We start from the raw sequence: 26,360 nt of genomic DNA on the forward strand, positions 1-26,360 counted from the left end.
AAGAGACACCTACCGGAGAGACACCTACCGGAGGGACACCTACCGGAGGGACACCTACCGGAGGGACACCTACCGGAGGGACACCTACCGGAGGGACACCTACCGGAGGGACACCTACCGGAGGGACACCTACCGGAGGGACACCTACCGGAGGGACACCTACCGGAGGGACACCTACCGGAGGGACACCTACCGGAGGGACACCTACCAGACGAACACCTGCCGGAGGGACACCTACCGGAGGGACACCTACCGGAGGGACACCTACCGGAGGGACACCTACCGGAGAGACACCTACCAGAGGGACACCTACCGGAGGGACACCTACCGGAGGGACACCTACGGGAGGGACACCTACCGGAGGGACACCTACCGGTGGGACACCTACCGGAGGGACACCTACCGGAGGGACACCTCCAGGAGGGACTACTACAGGAGGGACACCTACCGGAGGGACATCTACTGGAAGAACACCTACCGGAGGGACACCTACCGGAGGGACACCTACCGGAGGGACACCGCCATGCCCCCCTACTTGGAGCCAGTTGCAAGGCAAATGCTACAAGATGCGTGATGCCGGCGTTGCAATGGAAGAGGGCAAGCAGATTTGTGTTGGGTTGGGTGGGGTGATGGTTGTCCCTCAGTCCAAAGAAGAGTTACAACCCATCCTCAACATGTGCAGTTGCAGCAATTTCTGGATTGATTGCAACGACATTCAAGAAGAAGGTTTGTACACAATTCTAGAAACGATGTTCAATATAATAATATAGTCCTTCTAATTACTTTTATTTTATGACAAATTGACAACACAATGCCAAAAAGCCACACACGTTCAGGGCTACAGGTAAAATAAGGACAATCTAAAGTAACACGAAATACACATAGTTGACGTTCCTATTGAACTGTGACAGAGTCGGTGGAAAACAAGATACAGTCAGGGAGTTCAAAAGTGCACAATAGGTGTAAATCTGTGTTCAAAACTTGGACGTCTTGTGCATGTCGTAAATGAGAAAACAACTTGAACAAAGACTTATCGTTTCAATGAAATCTTAATCTTCTTTCGAAGGACACATTACCATCCAACTAACTTGATTTAAAGGAACACGTTGTCTGGGATCGGACGAGTTGGTCTATAAAAAGCACTTGAAACCGTTTGTCATGAAATGCATATGGTTAGAAAGATGTTTTAAAAGTAGAATAAAATGATTCACACAAGTATCACTCAAAATTGCACGGTTTTCTATTTACATCGCGAACTAACATGATCGGCCATTTATGGGAGTCAAAAATTTCACTCCCATAAATGGCCGACCTTGTTATTGGACGAGGTAAAAAGAAAACCACGCAATTTCGAGGCATATTTGTAAAGACCATTGTATTCTACTTTTAGCACATCTTTCTACCCATAATGCATTTTATAACAAACGGTTACAGAACGCTTTTCAAAGACCAACTCGACCGATCCAAGGCAACGTGTTCCTTTAAGAGAAATGAACGATATACGGGGGAAATGCTTACCTAAATTTTTAATCTTTTACTTTTAAAGTAAAGAATTGGTATCCTGGCGATGACTAGAGCAAGCTAGTCGAAATGTTGAGGCCAATTCAAGAACTGATTCTGCGGCAGTACAATTAATTACGATCCTATACCCTAAAGTAGTAGTCCCAGCCAATTTTCTATACCATGCGCCCGGGTAGAAGTTAAAAAGCAGGACAGTTCTTTTCAGAACTGAGAAGTCTCCAGAACATCCGATAAATCTACTCCGCGGTAGTAGAATAAAAAAAGACAGTTCTCTAAGAACACACTCTACCTGGCAAGTACATACACACATGGTGTTACCGCAAACCAAATAATATAACATTGGACTCATTTGAAAACCCTCCTGATTACAAAGTCCTTTCATTAACCAATCCTCAAGAGAATGGTTATTTCAGTCTGAAAAAGTGTCAATTCAAAGTTGAAGACACTGTGTTTTAAAGACCCATGGTATGATCGTCTTTTATTTTGATAGCCACAATCAAAATAAACCATGATGAACGTAACCTTTTGTTACATGCAGCTGTTTCGTAGCACAGCGCAGCGAAACAGCTCTTGTTTTTGTTTTAAAAAAATTACTATTAAATTTTTTTTCTTTTTCTGTTTCAGTCATGACATTTTAAAAGCACTAATTTGCAATAATCCCAATGAGCAATTGCAATGAAACTTTCAGGGATGAAAGGTATTGGTGCAATAATGATCCTTATACAATGACGTCATGATGACATTATCACCTGTCATGTGACGTCATCTTAAAGGTAATTTATTGTAAATATTTGAAAATCATCAGCCACAACAGACCGTAGTATTGGGTAGGGATAAATTAGGTCTTCATTTTATTTTGTGTGCGTGACCTCACATGACCTCTACTTCCAGTCAAAACCGGAAGTGCCCTCTAATTCAAAAGTGGCAAAAGTTATGAAGTTGGTTTCAACGATGATAGTGTCTAGCAAGGGTGGGCAGTTCAAAAAAATATATCGATGACGTCACAAAACGCAACAGCGCCCTCTAGCGGCTGGTTGAAAACTCTTTAAAATTGACTTTTTGAAGATGTGTGTGGTGAAGTTTTGTGTAATCACTTCAAATTTTACACTCACGTTTACTGTCAGGCAGGCATCAAATGTGTGAAGTTTCAGATCAATGACGTCATCGGGGTCACGTGACGCGGCCTTAAAGATGCACTTTTTGAACTAATATAACTCCCGAAGTAATAATGAAAGTGATCATGTTGAAACTTAGTAGATTGTTGGATATTGGCAAGTTTTTGTGAATTGTGAAATGATGTCATGATGATGTCATCACATGATTTTTTATGATTTTTTTAATTTTTGCATCTTTAAGTCATAAATTGCTAACTGAACATGGTATACTCTGAATTTTTTTTTATTGATGCCGGCTTGGGCAAACTGCTTTGAATACACACAAAAAATTGAGAAAGTTGAGAAAATTTTTGAAAAGTTGAGAAATGTGAAAATTTTATTAACGAAACAGCTATGCATTTGTGCACAAATGCAATCATGTCTAGTTTTGTTTGTTTTCACTTAAAAATGATCATGGAATTTGATAAAACTTTCACTGAATGGTTGCAGGGTGTGTTTATTGACAACTAGACGGTGGAAACTTGAATCTACATGTATTCCTCAACAAAAACAAATGTGTTCTTTCCTAACAAGCATTTGGTGTAATGAGACTTTTTATTTCTGATTGACTTGCTTCAGGTACCTGGGTGTGTTCCGATGGTGAAGGTCCTATTGACGTGCAAGACAAGCGATGGAAGGATGGTCAGCCAGATAGTAACCATGGCAATGAAGATTGCGCTGTAGGCCAGTCTGCAGGCTGGCATGATTGGGGTTGTGGAACAACACACAAGTTAATCTGCCAGCGTCCCACTTCACCAGCACAGTAGCTCCCATGAAAAGTTGCTCAATATTCTGGGCAAGTACTTTTTTATGAGAGGCTCATTGCCTTCAAATTTCTCAAAATGTTGTCATTTGGAATCTGTTCCTTATCCCATTTTTAGGGTTGTTTATGCACAAAACACCAATAGTGTATTTATAATTAGTGAGATATCAATATTGATATCTGAAACAAAAAGTCGCATCCCCTTAAGGTGATCCCCTGGCTGCCACTTCCCAGGTTGTATCGTAATTTGGGTGTGATCCCTGGCTACACAGCAGTTAACGGTTGTTTGGCTTCTGACTGGCACCCCCGAACAAAGATATTGACAAAAATAGAGACACCGCCAATATAGGGCTAGATAGCTCAGTTGGTAGAGCGCCGGCATGTTAATCCGGAGGTCGTTAGTTCGAATCCCAATCTAGTCAATTCTTTGTTCAACCCCAAAAATCATTTCAAAATTTACCCAGTCAGTTTCCCTTGTGGTTTGTATTGATATCTGAAACAAAAAAGTCGCATCCCCTTAAGGTGATCCCCTGGCTGCCACTTCCCAGGTTGTATCGTAATTTGGGTGTGATCACTGGCTACACGGCAGTTAACGGTTAACTGGCTTCTGACTGGCACCCCATATTGACAAAATACACCACCAATATAGAGCTAGATAGCTCAGTTGGTAGAGCGCCGGCTAGCTAATCCGGAGGTCATTGGTTCGAATCCCACTGTAGTCAATTCTTTGTTCAACCCCCCAAAAAATACATAATTAGTGAGATAATATAAATTGACCTTTGGAAATACAACCAGTGATGGTTTATGGAGTCAAAACTTGGTTAATTCTACAACATAGTGGACTGAGTTTTGACATGAAATTACACAAAAAAAAACACAATTTCAAGGGAAATATGAATCAGATTGAACTTCTTTAAAGGCAGTGGACACAATTGGTAATTACTCAAAATAATTATTAGCATAAAACCTTACTTGGTGACAAGTAACGGGGAGAGGTTGGTGGTATATAACATTGTGAGAAACAGCTCCCTCTGAAGTGCCATAGTTTTGGAGAAAGAAGTAATTTTCCACGAATTTGATTTCGAGACCTCAAGTTTAGAACTTGAGGTCTCGAAATCAACCATCTAAACGCACACAACTTCGTGTGACAAGGGTGTTTTCTTCTTTCATTATTATCTCGCAACTTTGATGACCGATTGAGCTCAAATTTTCACAGGTTTGTTATTTTATGCATATGTTGAGATACACCAACTGTGAAGGCTAGTCTTTGACAATTACCAATAGTGTCCACTGCCTTTAAATATCTTTCCAACCATATCAATTTTATGGAGGTAGCATTTTATAGCCCAAAAGCGCCAATCCGAAGGCAACTAGCCCCTCTAAGTGGTTAACTGCTCACTAGCTGTGGTACTTTTTTTTGTAAATCATTAAGCTATTATACTTAGACAATTTACCCATAAAAAGTAAAAAGAAAATAACAAAACTATTTGAAGTCCATAGTAATCACAAATCTACACTTCTGAGTCTAATTTCTGACTTTAAACTATTTCCCCCAGTCAGTGTACTTTGACAACGACATTTGGTCACATTTATAACTAAAGTTTGCAAATTTGTAAAGCATTTTATACAGCGCTTGCAACACTATTGAGTTCAACGTTTATTTGAAATTATGTTTTTGCTAAAGTAAATGTAAAACTGGAAAATATAGGATTTGAGGCATTGCATGTTGAGGTGTCAATATGTTTGGTTTGCGGTAACACCATGTGTGTATCTACTTGCCAGGTAGAGTTTGTTCTTAGAAAACTGTCTTTCTTTATTCTACTATCGCGGAGTAGATTTATCGGACGTTCGTGAGACTTCTCAGTTCTGAAAAGAACTGTCCTCCTTTTTAACTACTACCTGGGCAGAAGGTATAACAAATTGGCTGGGACTACCACTGGAAAATGTTTCGGAAGTTTAAATATAACATGTTTTCAGCTGAGTTTTTCACATCATGTTATTGTAGGAGGGACAGTCATTTTCAAGTGGAACTGTCACTTCAGTTTGTACACTCAACTGTAAATTTGTAACGAATCTACAGTTAATCTCCATCAATAGAGTGACGTCACAGAAATAGTAGGACTAGTTTTTTGTAATGTTTTTTTCCTAGAAACACATGTTATTGCAGTGTATCGCTTTAGGTGGCTGGGCTGTCCAAAAGGTAGCCACTGGATCACCCAAATGCCCAAACTGATAGGAATTTAAGCAGGATTTCTTAATTTTTACAAATTTTCTGATTTTATTGTAATAATACATTTTTTTGTTTTAATTGTAATAATTTTAACAATAAATTGTTGGTGTGGAAAATGATTCTGTGAGAATTTTTATTTTTTAAATTGTAGTCCGAAGACCTACGGTCTGATTATTTCCACCCCATCTCTAACGCTCAAGTTTTTCTGAAAATATGTTTAGCTTTCACGACTGCTACAGTCATTTACTAGAAATTCGTAGTTCAAATTGCAAAGTATTATCCTTGACTTGTAATTTACATACATTTGTCTTCCTTTTCGTTAATATTGTCACTGAATAACAGGTTGTTTCAGCTTCAAAATTGATAGGTTCATAAGGAACAACACGTGCCTCTCGTTAACGGCTAATTTTATGGCGATTATCTTGTATAGGATGAAAAAAATAATTTGTGTAGGTGTTCATTATTAATTTCCTCCTTCACAGTTGAAGTAACGCATTGATGATGAAACTATTTAGCATTATTGTTATGTTCTTCCATCATCATGATAATGACAAAAACCAATGACTCAGCATTGGATGACAGACAAAAGCCTTAAAATACAATTGTGTTGTTGGTTCTTTTTTTCCCGAGGTTGGGTTATTTCCCTGAGTCAAGATTTTTTTTTATAGACATGAATTTAAACAGACTTAAAGACAGTGGACACTATTGGTAATTGTCGAAGACCAGTCTGCTCACTTGGTGTATCTCAATATATGCATAAAATAACAAACCTGTGAAATTTTGAGCTCGATTGGTAGAAGAAGTTGCGAGATAGTAATTAAAGAAAAAATCACCCTTGTCACACGAAGTTGTGTGCTTTCTGATGCTTGATTTCGAGACCTCAAGTTCTAAACTTGAGGTCTCGAAATCAAATTCGTGGAAAATTACTTCTTTCTCGAAAACTACGTCACTTCAGAGGGAGCCGTTTCGCACAATGTTTTATACAATCAACCTCTCCCCATTACTTGTCACCAAGAAAGGTTTTATGACGACAATTATTTTGAGTAATTACCAATAGTGTCCACTGCCTTTAAGTATCTGAAGAACACAATTCAAATAGTTCTTAGCCTTGCTCAAGGCTAAATAGTTCTATACACACGAGACTTGAAGATTCCATTGAAAGAAGTTTGATGAAGTTGGATGTATTGAAGTTCCAACCATTAGTTGGCAATCCCTGGCATAGCAAATAAGTAGCTTTGTCAGATATTGAAGTTTAATTTAATCAGTGGTAAAAACCCTTATTTTTATACAAAAACGAGACCGATATATTTTGTATAAATGCGGCAATGGAAAAAGTATCATAAAGTATGTATCTTTATAATGCTTCATCTGTGTATGGTAAAACCAAATTTAATATCATGGTTTAATTATCTTTGTTAGTTTGTAGAAAAAGTGCAACATCAAAGGCATAGGCATTCGGTATACTTGTTGTTCATTCCAAGTCAATGGCAACCGTCTATTATGTAAATCGTGTTGAATTTCGACCTTTACAGTTGACGTGTTAACATTCAAACGCTAATGATAGTGGCAGTGTTTAGCTCTTACTAACACAATGCTCTTTTGAAAAAAATAAATGTAGGCCTTACTTTTCTTTCATCATGATGATACTGGCCTTGGCAATTAAACAGTATCAGCAATTGATGCCGAGTTTTAAATTAAAAGCCTTCAGAAACTATTGTGTTCATAAAATCTTATGAATAATAATCGTGAGATTATTATTCATAATAATATTATTCTTATGAATAATAATCGTAAGATTGTTCACCTTCGAATGTGAAATAATCTGTTTGTTCTCAAAGACAATATAAACGAGGGCAAAAATTGTACGTAATTGTTTAGTTTCGGGTACCTCGCTTGGCCGACAGTAAACACAATTTATCAAGAGATGGTCTGCAAAATGTTGGCAAGCAAACTGCTGGGTGTTGTTGGTATATTTATGATGGCAAACTACGCTGCCGCAAACAGGCGGTGTTGGAAGCCATGCCCTCCTTTTTGGAGCCAGTGGCGAGACAAATGCTACAAGATGCATGGTGCCGCCGTTACATGGGAAGAGGGCAAGCAGATTTGTGTCAAGTTGGGTGGGGTGATGATTGTCCCTCAATCCAAAGAAGAGTTACAACACCTCATCAACATGAGTAGTGTGCGCCAGTTGTTGATTGGTTGCAACGACATTCAAACTGAAGGTTTGTAAACAATTCTAGAAATGATGTTAAATATAAATAGTCCTTTTAATGACTTTTATTTTATGACAAAATGACAGCACAATGCCAAAATTCCACACGCGGTTTTCAGGGCTAATATAAGGAAAAACTATACATGTAAAGAGGAAATACATGTAGTTGGCGTTCGGACTTCCTCTTGAACTGTGCTAGAGTTGGTTGGTGGAAAACAAAATACGTACATTGGAGTTCCAGAGTGCAGCACTGGAACTAAGACTAAACTTTTTAAAGGAAATCTTAATTTTCTTTTAAGGGACATCCAACCAACGATATTGCAATTCAACTAAGATTAGACTGAATTGAAAACCTTCCTAATTACAACGTCCTTCCATTGACCAATCCTCAAAAGATTTCCATCTGAAATAGTGTCAATTCAAAGTTAAAGACATTGTGTTTTGAAGACCCACGGCATGATCGTCTTGTGTTTTGATAGCCACAATCATTATAAACCATGATAAACGTGCACGTAACCTTTTGTTTTGTTTGTTTTCACTCAAACATGATCATCAAGTTGTTTTTGGTAAAACTTTCACCAATTGGTTCTATGTTAGGTTCATTGAAAACTAGAGGGGTTGTAACTTGAATCCATTCCTGAACAAAAACAACAGGCCTGATACTTCACGGAGGTAACGGAGGCGATTGCCTCCGTTGCCCCTTGCCATTGCCTTGGTGCCCTTGAAATGCTCCAGTAGAAATTTACAATTTCCTCATAGGGTGCCCTTTGCCAAAGAGAAAACGCCTTGGTGCCCTTGCCCTTTCAAAAACGAAGCATACAGGCCTGAAACAATGTATAATGAGACTTTTTATTTCTGATTGTTTTTGTTCAGGTACCTGGGTGTGTTTGGATGGGGGTACTATTGACGTGCAGGACAAGAGATGGATAAATGGACAGCCAAATAATGTACGCGGCAACCAGAATTGCGCCAAAGGTAGTTCAGGCTGGCACGATGGGGAATGTGGAACAAAAGGCAAGTTAATCTGTCAGCGTCCAGTACGAGCACTGTAGCTCCCATGAAAAGTTGCCCAATATTCTGGGCAAGTACGGGCACATTGCCCAAAATGTTGTCATTTGGAATCTGTTCCTTATCTCTTTTTAAGAGTTGTTCATGCACAAAACACTATTTAAAGTCCAGTTTCCCTCAAAACAGTTCTAAAATAGGTTCTGAAAGCAAAGCAGTTGGCAAGTTCACTTATTATTTCTATTTTTATATCTTGCTATAAAGTTCACTGTTCAGTAAGAGCTAACAAAGTTTTAGATTTGGTTATAGTAATAATTTCATGATTGTGTGAAAGATAACATTTGATAAATTCATATTAATGGTAAAATGTTCAATGAGAAGGCAGTTTTTAAAGTTTAGTATTCAAGTTTAAGTACAACATATTAATTACTAGCCCGCTTTTTTTCTTTTCTTAAAAAAAAAATCCTACGTATTGAAAATAACAAATTCAAAGTTGCTTTTGGAATCTCACTTATCATGTGAATGTTTTGCAGATTTTTGTATTTTAATCATTTCCGGAAACTCTTTTCTACGGCTGCTATCTTATTTCATATCATTTTCATTTAGAGACATTTCTTTCCATTTACTAAAAAGTGAGTATCAAAAAGTAATTTCTTAACTTCATACAAAAAATATAGAAATATGGTGTGTCCTGAAAAAACATGACCCCGTTCACGTATTTACAAATTTTCTTGATTTAACTGTTTTCATTGCTGTTTGGAAATAATGAAGTAGCAGTGATAATGGTGGCTGCAGTGTTTTTTTTATTCATTTAAACGATTAAACATGACTTTTAAAACCTGAAATATTTTACCACCCCCCCCCCCCCCCCAAAAAAAAAAAAATAGATCATCTTTTGTCAAATCGGCGGCTCCTTTCGAAAGCAAAATTACTTCATTATTTCCAAACAGCAATGAAAACAGTTAAATCAAAAAAAAAAAAAAAAACACTGCAGCCACCCTTTAAAGGAACACGTTGCCTTGGATCGGACGAGTTGGTCAAAACAAAAGCGTTTGTAACCGTTTTTTATAAAATGCATATGGTTGGAAAGATGTTGTAAAAGTAGAATACAATGATCCACACAAGTTTGCCTCGAAATTGCGTGGTTTTCCTTCTACTGTGCGAACTAACATGGTCGGCCATTTATGGGAGTCAAAATTTTGACCCCCATAAATGGCCGACGTGTTAGTCGACAAGGTAAAAGGAAAACCACGCAATTTCGAGGCATGTTTGTGTGGATCATTGTATTCTACTTTTACAACATCTTTCTACCCATATGCATTTTATAAAAAACGGTTACAAACGCTTTTCAAAGACCAACTCGACCGGTCCAAGGCAATGTGTTCCTTTAAACATTATTTTGAGGCGATATTTGCACCCGTCAACATCAAGTGATGTTTTAAGCTTTACATGGTGTGGAAAATAAGAAGTAACTATACATAGTAAACTTGCGGGTCCAACCATGTGTAAAACTGGTTACTAGTAAAGCACTGTAAAACTAGTCCAGTGTAAGTTCAGAAACTTTTTGAAACAACAATACTAATTCTGTTGGAAAACCTAAGATAAAATTATTTCATATGCCAGAATCTACTATAACGACTACTTTAGGGCACACAACATATATAATAAACCAATTAACATAGAATAGACAATTACATGGTGTATCCGTAAGACTTAAAGGAACAAGTTGCCTTGGATCGGTCGAGTTGGTCTTTGAAAAGCGTTTGTAACCGTTTTTTTATAAAATGCATATGGGTAGAAAGATGTTGTAAAAGTAGAATACAATGATCCACACAAACATGCCTCGAAATTGCGTGGTTTTCCTTTTACCTCGTCAACTAACACGTCGGCCATTTATGGGGGTCAAAATTTTGACTCCCATAAATGGCCGACCGTGTTAGTTCACACAGTAGAAGGAAAACCATGCAATTTCGAGGCAAACTTGTGTGGATCATTGTATTCTACTTTTAAAACATCTTTCCAACCATATGCATTTTATAAAAAACGGTTACAAACGCTTTTGTTTTGACCAACTCGTCCGATCCAAGGCAACGTGTTCCTTTAACTGATTTGTAATATTTAATTAAAGTAATGATATGAATAACATTAGTAATATAAAACATAAATTTATGTTTTATATTACTCTTTGTATACCTCATGTATAGAATCCTTTAATCCGTTTGGTTACAAATGGAGTCATGGAAGTAGCTATGCCCCCTTTTTCTATCAATATGACGTCACAGTGACTATGCCCGGGGCATAGTCAATTGACTATGCCCGGTCTGAAAATAACGCAACTATATGATATGTATAATGTATGACTAGCTTTCCGTGTCACGGCGCGACCTTTCTTCGCACAGACGACCTTTCACCGTATAGTCAGAGTGTTGTTGATTAGAAGAATCTTTATTCGGTAAATAAAAGAAATATTGACTGCTTAATAATTGGGGAACAATCAAAATTATAGACCCTCAGTGATGTCAAAACCATGGCTATGCCCTCAGCTTCGCTTCAGGCATAGACATGGTTTTGACATCACCTTGGGCCTATAATTTTAACTGTGCCCCTCATAGCAGTCAATATTTCCATACTCAGCACTGCAAGCTCAAAATAAATTACATTATGCACAAACAAAAAAACATGTTTTACTCAACTAATAAAATGACTACTGCGAAAAATTACCAGGGGTAATAATGTGAAGCGCTTTGGGAGGCTCTTCAAGTGTGAAAAGCGCTATATAAAAACTAACTACGGTCTTACCTGCATGACAAGTATCCCCAATCCATCCGCCTGGACAAGTACAATTGAACGCAGTATCACCAAAGTATTCACAAACTCCACCATTGGAACATGGATTGACGAAGCAAACGTCCTCTGTAAATAGTATCAAGTAATGACATTATTATCTGGCGATAACTTACCAGACAGCGCTCTTGGGAACAGCGAGGACCCTGAGAAAAACCCTTGAGATCTTAGGCTATGGGACAAAACTCGACTCAAGGAGTTACTGGCACAAGGGAAAATGTTATCTTTCTTTTGTATGCTGTGATAAGATGAATTAATAAATACCTTGGCCGGTTTCAAGTCTCTGATTGGTCAAAACTCGGTCACGTGTGGGAGTGTTAACGGTGGTATAAAGACCGGCTTTGGAAAATAGCGAATAAGTGGCCACTAAATCAGCATACATTGTGTAAACCTTGTGTTTGCACTGTATCGCACGCTTATTTATATCCCTGTTAGTTTCATTGCAACTTCGCGCATTTTTGCGTACGCGGGCTGAAAATGTATCAATTTTGAGTGCGCGCCTGTAACATGTGCGTGTGTATAAACTGACGCCGAGCTCATGCGCGCGTTTTAATGCACAAGGAACAGCTATCGTCCAATCATTTGCCTCCTTTGACCCCAGTGAAGGCGCTGAACAGATCATTGTTTAAAAGAGTCACTGGTCTCAAAGATCAGTAATGTGATTAACGCACGAAAAAGATGGGAACCATCAAAAGCTCAAATATGGCCCCTGAACATGTCTGAAAGTACCGCCGAGAGAAAAGTCACAAAATTTGGACAATTGTAGCCATTTAATTTGCTAAAGAAGGTATTTACTAATGGGAATAACAGTGTTCGTACCCAGTCTTCACTGTGTGGTAATGACCTTGGTTGTTGGCTGGCGCTGTTAACGTAACCTCGCCTCCGGCTCAATCCGTTAACAGCGCCAGCCACCAACCTGGTCATTACCAGGCAGTGAAGACCGGGTACTCGCACTGTTATTCCCTAAATAATAATAATAATAATAAAGATAATAATAATAATAAAGGCTCCTATAAGTGTTTTGAGATGGCCATAAATAAAGGGCTGTATATTTATTATTATTATTATTATTATTATTATTATTATTATTATTATTATTAAAGGAATGTTACATAATTGGTAAGAAACAAAATTGTGAAGATCACAGATTTACATAAAACTTACTAGGTCTATTAATGATAGTTGAAAACATCCCTTGAAATATTTCTGTCTGAAATATCATATTTGATGAGAAATAAATTATCTAACTTAGCGTTTGGAGTTTATCACTCAGTGAGCGTTTATTATTTTTTGTTTTGGCATCGATGCAATGCAAAATTTGTAATTGGTGTTTCACTATTCTCTCGTGACCCAGATGGTCGATCGATCTCAAACTTCTGCAATTGTGTCAGTTTACATGTGTATGGTGGATTACATAAAGCGCTTACACAGCCAGCAACTATTTTGTTAGCAAAAACCAATTCTGTAGTGTTCCTTAAAGATTATTCCAACAACAACTTACCAATTTGGCACTCGGTTCCTCGCCATCCCCCTGCACATGTACAGTTATAATCACTAGTTCCAGCAGAGTTGAAACATGTTGCTCCATTTTCACACGGGTTGTTCACAATGCAAGGATTGGCTGTGAAGAAATCAAAATATACATGATTTAAAGGCACTGGACACTATTGGTAACTACTCATAATAATTGTTAGCATAAAAACTTACTTGGTTACAAGCAATGGAGAGCTGTTGATAGTATACAAATATTGACTGCTTCGAGTGCTATGGTTAAAACTACGACTCCCGAGGTGATCCCCGGAGTGTTCTATTTTCCCGAGGCGCAGCCGAGGAAAAATGAAACGGTCCGGAGATCACTGAGGGAGTCGTAGTTTTAACCATAGCACGAGTTAAAGCAGTCAATATTTGTTTTATACATGTAACACCCCGACAGACTATTTATCATCCTCGTACACATAACGATCGTACGTGCATTTCAGATACACAGATGCACAACTGATTGGATTCGAGGTGGGTAAAAAGAGGTCTGGGTACTGCACGCCGTGTGATAGTCGTCGGACTATCACATGGCAAACGATGCACTATCACACGGCCGTCGTTTCTAGTAAAACTAAGACATATCATGTGACAGGCTCTAAACCAATGAAAAGGCAGAATATTTGTAAGGGGTGTTATAATATAAAAAATTGTGAGAAATGGCTCCCTCTGAAGTAACGTAGGTTTTGAGAAAGAAGTAATTTCTCACTAAAACATTTGAACTGATTTCGAGACCTCAGCTGAGGTCTCGAATTCAAGCATCGGAAAGCACACTACTTGTGCGACAAGGGTATTTTTTCTTTCGTTATTCTCTCGCAACTTTGATGACCAATTGAGTTCAAATTTTCACAGGTTTGTTATTTTAGGCATTTGTGAGATACACCAAGTGAGAAGACTGCTCTTTGACAATTACCAATAGTGTCCAGTGGCTTTAAAACTTCGCAGGGGGACCTCGATACAAGATTAAAGGTATGGGAAACTTTAGACTATCTGCCAATCACCAAGAGAGGGCGCTCTTCACCAGGTAATGTCAACAACTTTGGAATAGGAGAAGCATGAGTGACGGTCACTGACAGCAAATACCTTGTGTTTTGCGTGTTTTTGATTTTGTATTTTGGATTTAGCCAAACTGTATTTTGTTTTTCATAACACATTGCCAGCATAAACCGAACTGTTCTGGAACAGGACGTACTGGACACGAGTTCCCCAAGGATAACAAGCGGTGTGCATGAGTTTTTGGGAGTGTTTCTTCTAGGGTAATTAGCAAAAATTCCAAAATGCTGACCTACCAAAAATTGAGAAGAAATCTGAAGTTTAGTTGTATGACAATGTATCTGATTTAATTTTCAAGAGGCTGAGAGACTTCTAAATATTTTTTGAGTATTTTTGAATTTTTAGCATTTACCATTGTTTGCTATAGGAGTTGTGCACCCTTACCTGGCAGGTCTGCTGCCCTCTAGTGGCAGAGCTTTCAAAAAGTCTCCCATTATACAGGATTCGTAAGGGTACAAAACATCCTTGTTTAGTTTAAGTCTGAGAGCTTACTGATGAAGTTCATACTAGAACCATTTTCTTCTGTGTAAAACTTCCCACTGAAATGAAGTCATACTCAAGAAAACTGTAGGCCTATTTGAAAACATAAACAAAACAGCTGATACAACTAAATTAATGAAAATGTCCAAGCATACTGGTAGATACACACATGGTATTACTGCAAACCAAACAAGTAGCAATATATATTACAATGAAAACTGTATTTGAAAAAAATAAACAAAACAGCTGACTTCGTTTGTTACAACCAATATTAATGACAATGTCAGAGCATACTGATAGATACACATATGGTGTTACTGCAAACCAAATATAATATATTAGCAATATATATTACAATGAAATATTTATTTTTATTTTACCCATATACAAGGAAGTGTGTTAGCACTGTGTACTCAGTACTATCCTGAGCTCTGTGAAAATAACCACAGGCAAATTACTGTGGGATTCAAACCCACGACCTTTGCAATTCTAGAGCAGTGTCTTACAAAATAGACCACTGAGATTGCCCAGTAGCTAGAAGCAGCTGGAATCCTATTTTTTTAGCAACTATCGATGTATATGGGTGGAAAAAACAAAATTTATTATCTTCCAGTACGTGTTAAACCTCTAATCAGATGCTTGAACCGGAGTGTGATATTTTAAGTTTATATTATAATCACACAAGCGCGAGTGGAATACGAAAAAATATAGCGCTTCAGCGTTCGAGGCCGAAGGCAGAGTTGGATATGGGACGCAGACGCGCTATATTTTCCGTATTTCCACGAGCGCGCACGTCATAATGTATTTATCTTCAAGCAAACTTGGCGCGTGACATAGAACACACAATACGCATGGTAGTGGTATTAGCCGTGCAATATAGGTTTTTATCACTACTCCATTCTGCCAATCTGATTGGAGGATTAGCACGTACTTGGAGATAACAGGCGATAACCTACTCTCAGTTTTTATATTGCACTCTGCGTATTGTAAATGTTAATGCATCACGCTCCGCTTACGGTAGGTGCAAAAATTACGTTCTAAACTTTGCGCGTAAAAAAACAAAAAGAAAAACCTAATTTTACCTCACTTACTAATTGAGGCTGGAAGATAAATAATATATTGTTAGATATGGGACACAGAAGCACTATATTTTTCTGTATTCCACTCGTGATTGTGTGATAACGTATATTATTCTTTATCCCCAGTGCAAATTTCCATCCTCAATGAAATACTTACCTATTTCACAATTGGTACCAGTGTATCCATCATCACATGCACATGAATAACCGTCCGCTTCTACAGTACAGTTTCCTCCATTCTGACATGGTGCGGGCAAGCATGTATCAACTACATTAAACAAAATGGATCAATATGTCTCGTTATACCTCGGTAACAAATTGTGAAGTTTGATTGGTCAAGAACCAATCATGTGACGTGCAACAAAAAACGCAAGTACCATGGCTGCGCAGCGTGGAGGGTAACATGTGTTTGGAAACTGGTGTACATTACCTTGATCGTTCCCAGCGCTGGTCCATTTCCAGCGCTTAGTACGAAACGGCCGCGGGTTCGAGGGAACAGTGAAAATAAATTCTTATTTGAACAACTGTTCGTCTGCTTATTTAACTATGCATATTTGTCCTAAATAATGTTTGAAGATGCCAACAGAACTTGGAAAAGAGGAATAATCATGACACCAAGGTATAACAAAACAATTGTTGCACGCTGTCATGCCATTCTACCATCCCTTCAACACCCAGTACCCATTTCAAGGCAACACAAACCGTAAGATCCCTTCAAAACCCAGTACCCATTTCCAAGGCACTGATCCCTTCAAAACCCAGTACTCATTTCCAAGGCACTGATCCCTTCAAAACCCAGTACCCATTTCCAAGGCACTGATCCCTTCAAAACCCAGTACCCATTTCCAAGGCACTCCCTTCAAAACCCAGTACCCATTTCCAAGGCACTCCCTTCAAAACCCAGTACCCATTTCCAAGGCACTGATCCCTTCAAAACCCAGTACCCATTTCCAAGGCACTGATCCCTTCAAAACCCAGTACCCATTTCCAAGACACTGATCCCTTCAAAACCCAGTACCCATTTCCAAGGCACTGATCCCTTCAAAACCCAGTACCCATTTCTAATACTGTAAAATAAACACAGATTGTCTATTCTGAACTGGTATTAAAACCTACATGCATCATGATTATAAAACAACTTTGGGTTTAATTACCAATATCACAGTTAGTACCAAGCCAGCCTATGGCACAGGTGCAGTTGTACAAACCAGTGGATGGGTTCACACACGTTGCTCCATTCTTACAGGGTGACTGGAGAAGGCAAGGGTCACCCACTGAACACAGAAATGGTGAAGTGATAAAAAGGGTGCAAAATAACAAACACAAATCAACACTGCATTGCAGACACTCATTGTACAAACTCGTGAGGAACACAGCATTAAAAAAAAAAGAGTAAATTGTGCATGTACTTTTCGCAGGACACAAAACATAATGCACTATATAATGCTCAGTAGAGTATACTAATATAGGTCACCTGCGCAATATAAATGTCCGTATTATTTTTATAAGAAGCCATCATTATTATGCTCACCACAGTGTAACTATTTATCAATGGCATACCTGTGGGTAGCACATTTGACGTGTGATCTTTCTGTCCCATGTCAAAACACATGAAGCAGCACCCAAGCAGTAAGAAATTTGTTTCCATTTTCTTATGGGTTTTAACATCTCAGACTGATGTCAGATTTTTGGCGTATGTTCAGAAATGTATAATTTCCATGCATAGCTCTCTATGCAGAGAAGAGGCAAAACCTAACAAGAAAAAGGTTCCATAGGTTTTAAGGCATCTGTTTTCAAGGATGTTTTTTCTTCCATTATTCTCTCACAACTTCAACGACCAATTGAGTCCAAACTTTCACAGAATTGTTATTTGATTCATTTGTTTGGAAACACCAAGTGAGAAGACTGGTCTTTGACAGTTACCAAAGGTGTCCAGTAGCTTTAAACATCTAGGGCGTAGGTCAGACTTTTGGGCGTTGTTCGCAAATGTAACATTTCAATGCATAGAATGGGCGGAGCTTACTGGATCAGAGGGGACAAACCAAACACAGCATTTTGTAGTGAATGAATCTTAATTATACATTACCAATAATGCACGTTTCTCCAACCCATCCTGATTGACATGAGCATGTGTATTGAGTAGGATCTCCTGTGCAACCAGCTCCATTCTGACATGGTCCACTCAGGCAAGGATCGGCTGAGAGAAGCATAGGAAGGAATCAAAAACAATAGTTAGGGTTTATTATAATTTAGTTATCCCACAAGCGCGAGTTGAATACAGACAAATATAGCACTTCTGCATCCCGTATCCAATGAGGCCGAATTTATCTTTCAGCCTCAAAAGTAAATGTTTTTGTTTCTGGTTTTGACGCGCAAAGCTTAGAATGTAATTTTGGCACTGCCCTTTTGCGGAGCGTGACGCAGGGACACTCACAATATGCAGAGTGCAATATAAAAACTGATATCATACTCCGGTTTGAGCATCTGATTGGAGGATCAGCGCGAACTGGAGGACAGAAGCGTGACTGGAAAATGGACAAATATAGCGCTTCTGCGTCCCATATCCAACTTTGACCAAATTGAATATGAGAAGCAGTTGCGCCATGTTTGTTTGTAATCAATGAGCGCGAGCTTCATAACAAATTTAACTTCAAGCAAACTTCAAGCAATCCATGTGACGATAAGCTTTGGACCCAAAAGCTCTTTTCCAAATAACATGAACTTCTTCTAAGCTGTACATTTTGGATACCACAGCTTATAAAAGCGCAATACGTGAAGTTAGAACACACAATCTGCCACTATTGTAACATTAGCATACAAGTTCAATCCAAACGTGAAGCTTAAAGTTCAGACACACTGGTAATGATGGCTACCAACCATATTGTGCAGTGAGAAAAGTCAACTTACCAAACTATTCACGAAAAAAAGTATCTTAGTAATATAAATGATAAATTACAGGAGCATCATCCCATTCAAACCCATCCAGGCCGTTAATATTTTCTGCTATGTTCACTCTGTTAGCACACAGTTTAAGCCCAATTGGCTACGTTTTCTTTTAGAACGTAGGAGAACGTGTTTGATGTGATGGGGGGTATTCTCCCAGGGAGTTTACGAGGGGAATGGGTCTAGAGTGAAAGACACATGGGATTATAGACGATGAACATTTACCAGCTTGAATAGTAATTCCAAACCATCCATTGTTTGCCTAAATTTCTTTCAGGATGTAGGAGAACCAGTTGGTTGGGTGCGATGGGGGCTTTAACCACATTTTCCTATAGGAATTGGTCTCATGTAAAAAGCCCTTTTCACATGAGAAGAAATTAGCAATTAGGGTCCCTCGCTAAATTGTAGCATGGTTGTACAGTTTTACAAAATGTACCTCGTGTGAAAGGACGACAGTTTTTTTCTACTGTCCAAGTTCTCTTGCAAAATCTTGTCAAACATTGCTACATTTTACAAGCATGCTAAAATTAAGCAAGGGACCCCAGTTAAATTGATGTCGTGTGAATAGCACTTGAGACGACAAGGGTTACAAATGACGAAACATTACCAGCTTGACACGCATCTCCAACCCATCCATTGAGGCATAGACAGTAGTAGTCAGTGTTGTTGTTACGACAAACTCCATTCAAACCACACGGGTTACTCTCACAAGGATTGGCTGTAAATCAAAAGAGTTCAAGACAAACAGGTGCAGAGAGGGAGGAGTAACAGGTGTTTGCATACATAATTAATCAAGTGGCTCATTAGCATAACTGGAGTTCAGTGTTGTGTAACAGGTGTTTGCATACGTAATTAAGTAGTTCATTAGCATAATTATTTAGAGTTCAATGTTGTTTTGGTCCATATTTATCTCAATATTTCAAAAAAGGCATATATAAACAGATGAGACTTTTGTTTGGCAACTTATTCTTCAAATTTGTTAACAGTTCCTCCATTTTTTTTGTCAAAAAGAAATTATCATATAATACTAACCCTTACACATACTACATACAAAATTAAGAGACTTAAGAATTCTAGGTCCAACTAGGTCCAACTTTTATACTGATTTGATGAACGTTAATACTTAAATTTCAAATGGCTACATTATTTTTATAGACTCAAGAGATTTGTAAGTTATTTTAAGGTACTTTAGGGTAGAACAAATAAATTATTATCAAGATCCCAACAAAACGTACATTCTTATCTATCAACCATGTATCAAACAATGTTGCATGTCTAATGCATTTTGTATTATCATCTACGGCATATGCAAAAAGGTTTTAAAGTTTGTTTTTTTTTTACTTTGAAACAGCATCATCTTTTAAAAAGTTTCAGAGAAAACAATCATTACCCCAAAAAACATTTCCGCCAAAAATCCGGCTATTTACTTTAAACTTTCAGAAAGAAACAGAAATTAGTTGTTGTAAATTTACCCTCATCGCAATTGGTTCCATCCCAGCCGATAAAACACGAACATGTATACCCAGATCCTGTAGTTGTTGGGGTACACTGGCCGTTTGTGTTGCATGGATTTAGTATGCAAGCATTCCCTGTGATGGGGTGTAAAACACATGTGCAAAGGAAAGTGGGGAAAGAAACCGTGCATGAAAATCACAAACTCTTCATGTGTACTTGTAAGTGATTCAATCAAACTTCACACAAAGCATTGTTAAAGCAAACCATCGGAACAAATCTGGTCAATCAAAATGTCACACGTGATGCATTCTTCACATTGCAGTCAGCGTTAAAGGAACACGTTGCCTTGGATCGGTCGAGTTGGTCATTAAAAAGTGTTTGAAACCATTTGTTATGGAATGCATATTGTGAAAACTTTTACTCCATTAAATTGCCGACCATATTAGCCCGCGACGTACAAGGAAAACCGTGCAATTTCTAGGCATGTTTGTGTGGATCATTATATTCTACTTTTAAATTATCTATCTAACCATATGCATTCCATAACAAACAGTTTCAACACAAAACACAATGTCCACAGATTCACATTAATTTAAAGATTATGATGTGGAAAGCTTCCCTCCAAAAATTACCTGCTGAGGTGCTGTATTTTTTAAGGAATGAGTAAAACAATGTCACAAAAACAACTTTTGCCTCAGTGAGACAAGAATAATTTTAGCATGTACAACATAGGCGACTCTCCTGAAAACATTGCTCTATGATTTTGACCTTTTTCTTACAAACTTGTTGACTAATGAAGCTAAAACTACTACAGGTAAATCATTCAGTGAGTACGGATTCATGTCATGACCAAAACCATGAGCTACAAAAGGTATCAAAACCCTTCAAATCTGGCAACAAATGACAGTTACTATACAAAAAAGACATTTGTTAAATATTACGGCAACATGACAAAAAGTTCAATAGCTTTACATTCCTATAATAAGTTCCATGGTTTCTGATATGCAATTAATTTGATCAATATTAGATCTTACCTATTGAGCAAGTGGAACCTAACCATTCTGAAGGACAATCACATGAGAAGAATGAAGCATCTGAAGCATCAGTGCAGACTCCTCCATTCTGACAGGGGTTGCTATTACAAGGTCCTGAAGAAACAGGAGGGGCAATAGATAAAACCATTAAAGACCCTGGACACTATTGCCAATTGTCAAAGACCAGTCTTCTCACTTGGTGTCTCAACATATGCATAAAATAACAAACCTGTAAAAATTTGAGCTCAATTGGTCGTCAAAGTTGCGAGATAATAATGAAAGAAAAAAAAACCTTGTCACAAGAAGTTGTGTGCTTGATTTCGAGACCTCAAATTTCAAATCTTAGGTCTCGAAATCAATTTCGCCGAAAATTACTTCTTTCCCGAGAACTACATGTAGTTCACTTCTGAGGGAGCCGTTTCTCACAATGTTTTATACTATCAACCTCTCCCCATTACTCATCACCAAGAAAGGTTTTACGCTAATAATTTTTTTCAAGTAATTACCAGTAGTGTCCACTGCCTTTAATAATCCACATTATGTTTATGTTGTTGTAAGATGCTGTTGGAAATTACTCAAAATAATTATTACTGCCTTTCAAGGCAGTGGACACTATTGGAAATCACTCAAAATAATTATTACTGCCTTTCAAGGCAGTGGACACTATTGGAAATCACTCAAAATAATTATTTGCATAAAACCTTACTTGGTAACGAGTAAATCAGGAGAGGTTGATAGTATAAATTATTGTGAGAAACAGCCCTCTGTAGTGCCATAGTTTTCTAGAAAGAAGTAAATTTCCACAAATTTGATTTTGAGACCTCAAGTTTAGAACGCCCACAACTTCGTGTGACAAGGGTGACACAGGTTTGTAATTTCATGCATATGTTGAGATACACCAACTGTGAAGCCTCGAGTTTGACAATTACCAATAGTGTCCACTGGTTTTAAGTGACAAATTGATACTAACAAAAATGACACTGGAAACTAATGTTAATTACTTATGAATATGTCTCAATGATTAAGATTTCATGTAGATTGGATTAAATATAAATACCCTCTGCACAGACCACTCCCATCCATGAATTAATACAAGTACAGGTGAAGAATGACTCGAAGTTATTGCAGATGCCCCCGTTCTGACATGGATTGCTCAGGCAAGGGTTACCTATGGTAGAATGAAAAAAAGACAAATTAAAGGGTCTATGTACTTTTTTCTAACACAAAACACAATGTCCACAAATTTGGAACAATTTGAATTTGAGGCATCGCATGATGAGGTATCAATGTATATTTCGTATGCGATAACACGTGTGTATCTACTTGTCAGGTATAGTTTGTTCTTTCTTGCTATATGTTACTGCTGCGGAGTAGAAAATCGGGGGTTCGGGAGACTTCTCAGTTCTGAAAAAACTGACCTCTACTGCTGCGGAGTAGAAGATCGGGGGTTCGAAGACTTCTCAGTTCTGAAAAGAACTCACCTGCTTTTGACTATTATTACCAGGGCGGATGGTATAGGTGGCATGGTGGATTATTAAAATTTGTTGGGACAAAAACAGGGTCAACGACAAATTCACCAATTAACCACACTTTAATAAAGTAGACTCAGTAAGTGGGCATGCTGTAGTTGAGATAGACGGCCGGCAGTTGGGATCGATGGCAAGTCGTTAGGCGCTGCCTAGCCCTACGTGTTTCTAAGGTTTTGTCATGGGTGAGGAGACTCTTTGCTTAGCAAATAAAACCCCACCACAGAGAGGTAAAAGATTTGCCACGATTTTAGGGACACCTTGAAAGCAGGACCTCCTAAGATACATGGTGCAAGTAAAACTTGCCAGCAAGAATACTGACTAGGTGAGACCATGGACTCCTATTTTATAGCTCCACATGGTGAGACCCTCAGTGCATTCTTCCGAATGCATCTATCTAGAGACGGTGAGAGTGCAGCGTCCGTCCTCTTCAAAAACAATAACACTAACAGTCACAGTTTACAACACCAAAAACGAAATACACGACGCTCTCCTGACCTCCTAGTCAAATGCCCGCGGAAGTATAAGAAAGCCAAACTAACGGCCTACTTACCAATTCCCCCAAGTTCACTGTTGTAAAAAAGTGCCGTGCGTGAAAAAATGTATTTTTGTGTGTGCAAATTTTGACAAATGCGCCTATGGGGGAAGGGCGCCACCAATAGCCAAAAAGGTACCAAGTAAATAGGAATACATGCATGAGGAAAAGTTAGAAACAAATTGTTTTCTTCTTGCTCCGGTCTCCCGCTAAAGATCGCTTCAGACATGCAGTAATAAATTATGAACACCACAATAATGCACAAGGACAAGTTTTGTTTAAATGGCTGCCGCAAGTGCAGCTGCCACTCGACACCTCAGACCAATCAAAACACAGATACATAGAGCTTAGGTCACAGCACGTTTATCCAATGAAATGAGTGCATCAAAAGAAATCAGTTGTACTGAAAATGTTCATCTCTTCAACCATGCAGCTAAAAAACAAGGAACCAGTCTATCAGATCGGACACATAATTAAAATTTTAAAAAAACTGTTTTGACTGATACTTACCAATTTCACAGGTCAGGCCAGACCACGCTGACGGACATGAACATGAAAAAGCACCGCCGAAGTTTGAACAAGTCCCGCCATTTTTACATGGACCAGACGCACAGTTATCCTCAACAAACTCTGCAAAAGAAAAAATTACAAAATTTCACTTTGCAGTTTTAGAAATGTAGTATTCACAAAACAACAATTAGTTGTTACTTGTATAATATTCTGTCGCCTCCAGTAAACCTTAAAAAATGCTGCATCAGTATACAAGAAAAGAGAAAGATACATTTAGATCTACGAGAAAAACTGATTGTGTGAAAACACAAACTGCTGAAACAGCAACACTAGAATGTTAATCACAAAAAGCCCCCCCCCCCCCAGCCTACCATTAATTTTTGGTTAATAAATTAACGAATTTCTTTAGTTATAGCATCATCTGTGTCTTTCCTGTGTCACACTGTGACAGTCATGAGGGCGGATCGGAGGAGGGGGTTGGCGTCCCTACAACCTCGTCCCTCAAATTATTGTCTTGAAGTAGTCACATGATGGATTTGAGAAACTGCATTGTGAGGAATATTTTGGTTTGCGGTTACGCCATGTGTGTATATACCAGGAAGAGATTGTTCTTTAGAGAACTGTTTTGCTATCTCTGGTTCTACCTGCATGATTCTACTACAGTCGATTTTGGATAAGAAGACTTCTCAGTTCTGAAACCCTGTCCTGCTTTTGAACTCTAGGCCTATACCAGTGGGCGGAAGGTAGAAAATCGGCCGGGACTACACTTAAGCTTTTAGTGGATCTTTAACTTCACTAAAGGAGAGTGAGTTCTGAATAATTATTGGTCTCAACGTTTCGACTATAGCTTGTTCTAGTCATCGTCATGAGACATGTAGTCACTTAGCCCTGGCGGCCTTACGTTTTCGTATCGATATACTACAGTGGCAGAAAGAAAGAGTCCTATCACGCTGCACTATCTTGGTCCTGTCCCTGTTTCCAACATTATGAATGCTATAACATTCATTGCGCAATGGCACCAGAGTATTATTTCGTCCAGCCTCAGGCCGTGTCCGAATTGGCGACTTCGGCTACAGCTACGGCTAGGGCGCGCGCGTCTGCTATTCTTCAACACTGACAGACCATAGATATAAAATAGAATAACTAGATCGGCCGCGCGTACATACGCGGGTTCTGGCATGGGGGCTGCCATTGCCTATCTCCCGTGTACATTTTCTGTGCGTTGCCGTCAGCACGTGACTTGTTGCCGTCAGCACGTGACATTTAGCGCGTCAAAGGCCTATCTCCCGTGTTAATTTTCGCGCGTCGCCTTTCGAACGTGAATTTTTTACCGCGTCCATGGCGAACAACATTTTTTTCTACACAGGCAATGGCGCGTATGTACGCGCGGCCGATCTAGTTATTTAATTCTATATCTATGTGACAGACGCGCTGATCTAGCCTTAGCTGTAACCAAAGTCGCCAAGTCGGACACGGCCTCAGTTTGGTTACAAAGAATTGAGAAAAATCAAGATGGCCACACGATAATAAAGGTCTACATGTATTGGACTAGTACTGTAGTCATTTTGTACTTACCTATATCGCAGTTGGTACCGATAAACCCATCCGGACATGTACATGTATAGAAGGCGGCGTTAAAACCTGTAACACACGTCCCGCTATTTTGGCATGGAAAGCTTTCACATGGGCCCTTTTCTGTAGAAATCAAGGCAATAACATTATCAATTTTGAAAAAATATCCTTGCAAAATCATTATTTGCTTTATATTAATCAACTTGAGATAAGAAACAGATTTTGGTACTGAGTGGAGAGACAGGGCTGGTAAACGAAAGGTTATCCAAGAAGTATATAATTGTTAATTACAAGTTAATGATTTGCTAGTTCTGTATTGCTTTTATTTCTATATTTTTGTGAACGTTTTTAACAAGCAGGTGGAAAGTTTTGCATTCACTAGTAAAAGTCAGTTGCGAACTTGCGACCGCTGTCTGAAGTAAATTAATAATCTTCTTTATTTGCGCTTCTTTTTTAATTACAAATAATACCGAAGCCCAAATTAAATTCCACGATTTTTGAGAGTCTTTCCAGAGAAATCAATACTGTTTTAACCTCCGATCTGCCCGGGGGAAATGTATTACGGGTAAATAACTGTTTTGGTTTTTTTGTGTTTTTTTTTTGTTCTAATGGTCTGACCAAATGACTCGATGTTCACATCAGCCGATTTCACGAAACGCTACGATGAATCCTATCTCAAGTTATGAGAAACTCGTCCTAACTTATAGGGTGGGTTCAATGCGTCCTTACGTCTTAGGATACGGAACTTCACTCGTTCTAAGATTAATCCTAATTTAGGAAGAGTTTACGGCTGGACCCACACATTAAAGGCATGCAGCGGACACTATTGGTAATTACTCAAAATAATTATTATCATAAAACTTTTCTTGATTACGAGTAATGGGGAGATGTTGATACATGTAGTTCCA

General features: G+C 38.5%; 3 protein-coding genes across 3 annotated transcripts in view; 2 read left to right on the top strand and 1 right to left on the bottom strand.

The window, feature by feature from the left end:
• LOC139952080 (uncharacterized) overlaps positions 1 to 26,360 on the bottom strand; it is a 108,887-nt gene that overhangs the window by 75,725 nt on the left and 6,802 nt on the right. Inside the window, exons 4-14 of the mRNA XM_071951030.1 lie at positions 25,456 to 25,575; positions 23,881 to 24,000; positions 22,367 to 22,477; positions 21,310 to 21,423; positions 20,293 to 20,409; positions 19,428 to 19,538; positions 17,964 to 18,074; positions 17,032 to 17,151; positions 16,035 to 16,145; positions 13,231 to 13,350; positions 11,685 to 11,798 (exon numbers count right to left, since the gene is read on the bottom strand). Coding sequence (XP_071807131.1) covers positions 11,685 to 11,798; positions 13,231 to 13,350; positions 16,035 to 16,145; positions 17,032 to 17,151; positions 17,964 to 18,074; positions 19,428 to 19,538; positions 20,293 to 20,409; positions 21,310 to 21,423; positions 22,367 to 22,477; positions 23,881 to 24,000; positions 25,456 to 25,575 — 1,269 coding nt within the window. The remainder of the gene's footprint in view (positions 1 to 11,684; positions 11,799 to 13,230; positions 13,351 to 16,034; positions 16,146 to 17,031; positions 17,152 to 17,963; positions 18,075 to 19,427; positions 19,539 to 20,292; positions 20,410 to 21,309; positions 21,424 to 22,366; positions 22,478 to 23,880; positions 24,001 to 25,455; positions 25,576 to 26,360) is intronic.
• On the top strand, positions 567 to 3,442 carry LOC139952643 (C-type lectin domain family 4 member M-like). Its single transcript, XM_071951850.1, has 2 exons — positions 567 to 726; positions 3,255 to 3,442. Exons 1-2 carry the CDS (start codon positions 567 to 569, stop codon positions 3,440 to 3,442), a joined length of 348 nt encoding a protein of 115 aa, XP_071807951.1.
• Positions 7,605 to 8,932, top strand: LOC139952079 (C-type lectin domain family 4 member M-like). The gene is made up of 2 exons (XM_071951029.1): positions 7,605 to 7,890; positions 8,754 to 8,932. Exons 1-2 carry the CDS (start codon positions 7,605 to 7,607, stop codon positions 8,930 to 8,932), a joined length of 465 nt encoding a protein of 154 aa, XP_071807130.1.

The sequence above is a fragment of the Asterias amurensis genome, chromosome 20 (assembly GCF_032118995.1).
Source record: "Asterias amurensis chromosome 20, ASM3211899v1".
Taxonomy (NCBI): domain Eukaryota; kingdom Metazoa; phylum Echinodermata; class Asteroidea; order Forcipulatida; family Asteriidae; genus Asterias; species Asterias amurensis.

Coding starts and splice junctions, on each gene's coding strand:
- LOC139952643 (XM_071951850.1), top strand. CDS start 567: ATGCGTGATGCCGGCGTTGCAATGGAAGAGGGCAAGCAGATTTGTGTT. Junction 727..3,254: donor CAACGACATTCAAGAAGAAG/GTTTGTACACAA, acceptor GACTTGCTTCAG/GTACCTGGGTGTGTTCCGAT.
- LOC139952079 (XM_071951029.1), top strand. CDS start 7,605: ATGTTGGCAAGCAAACTGCTGGGTGTTGTTGGTATATTTATGATGGCA. Junction 7,891..8,753: donor CAACGACATTCAAACTGAAG/GTTTGTAAACAA, acceptor GTTTTTGTTCAG/GTACCTGGGTGTGTTTGGAT.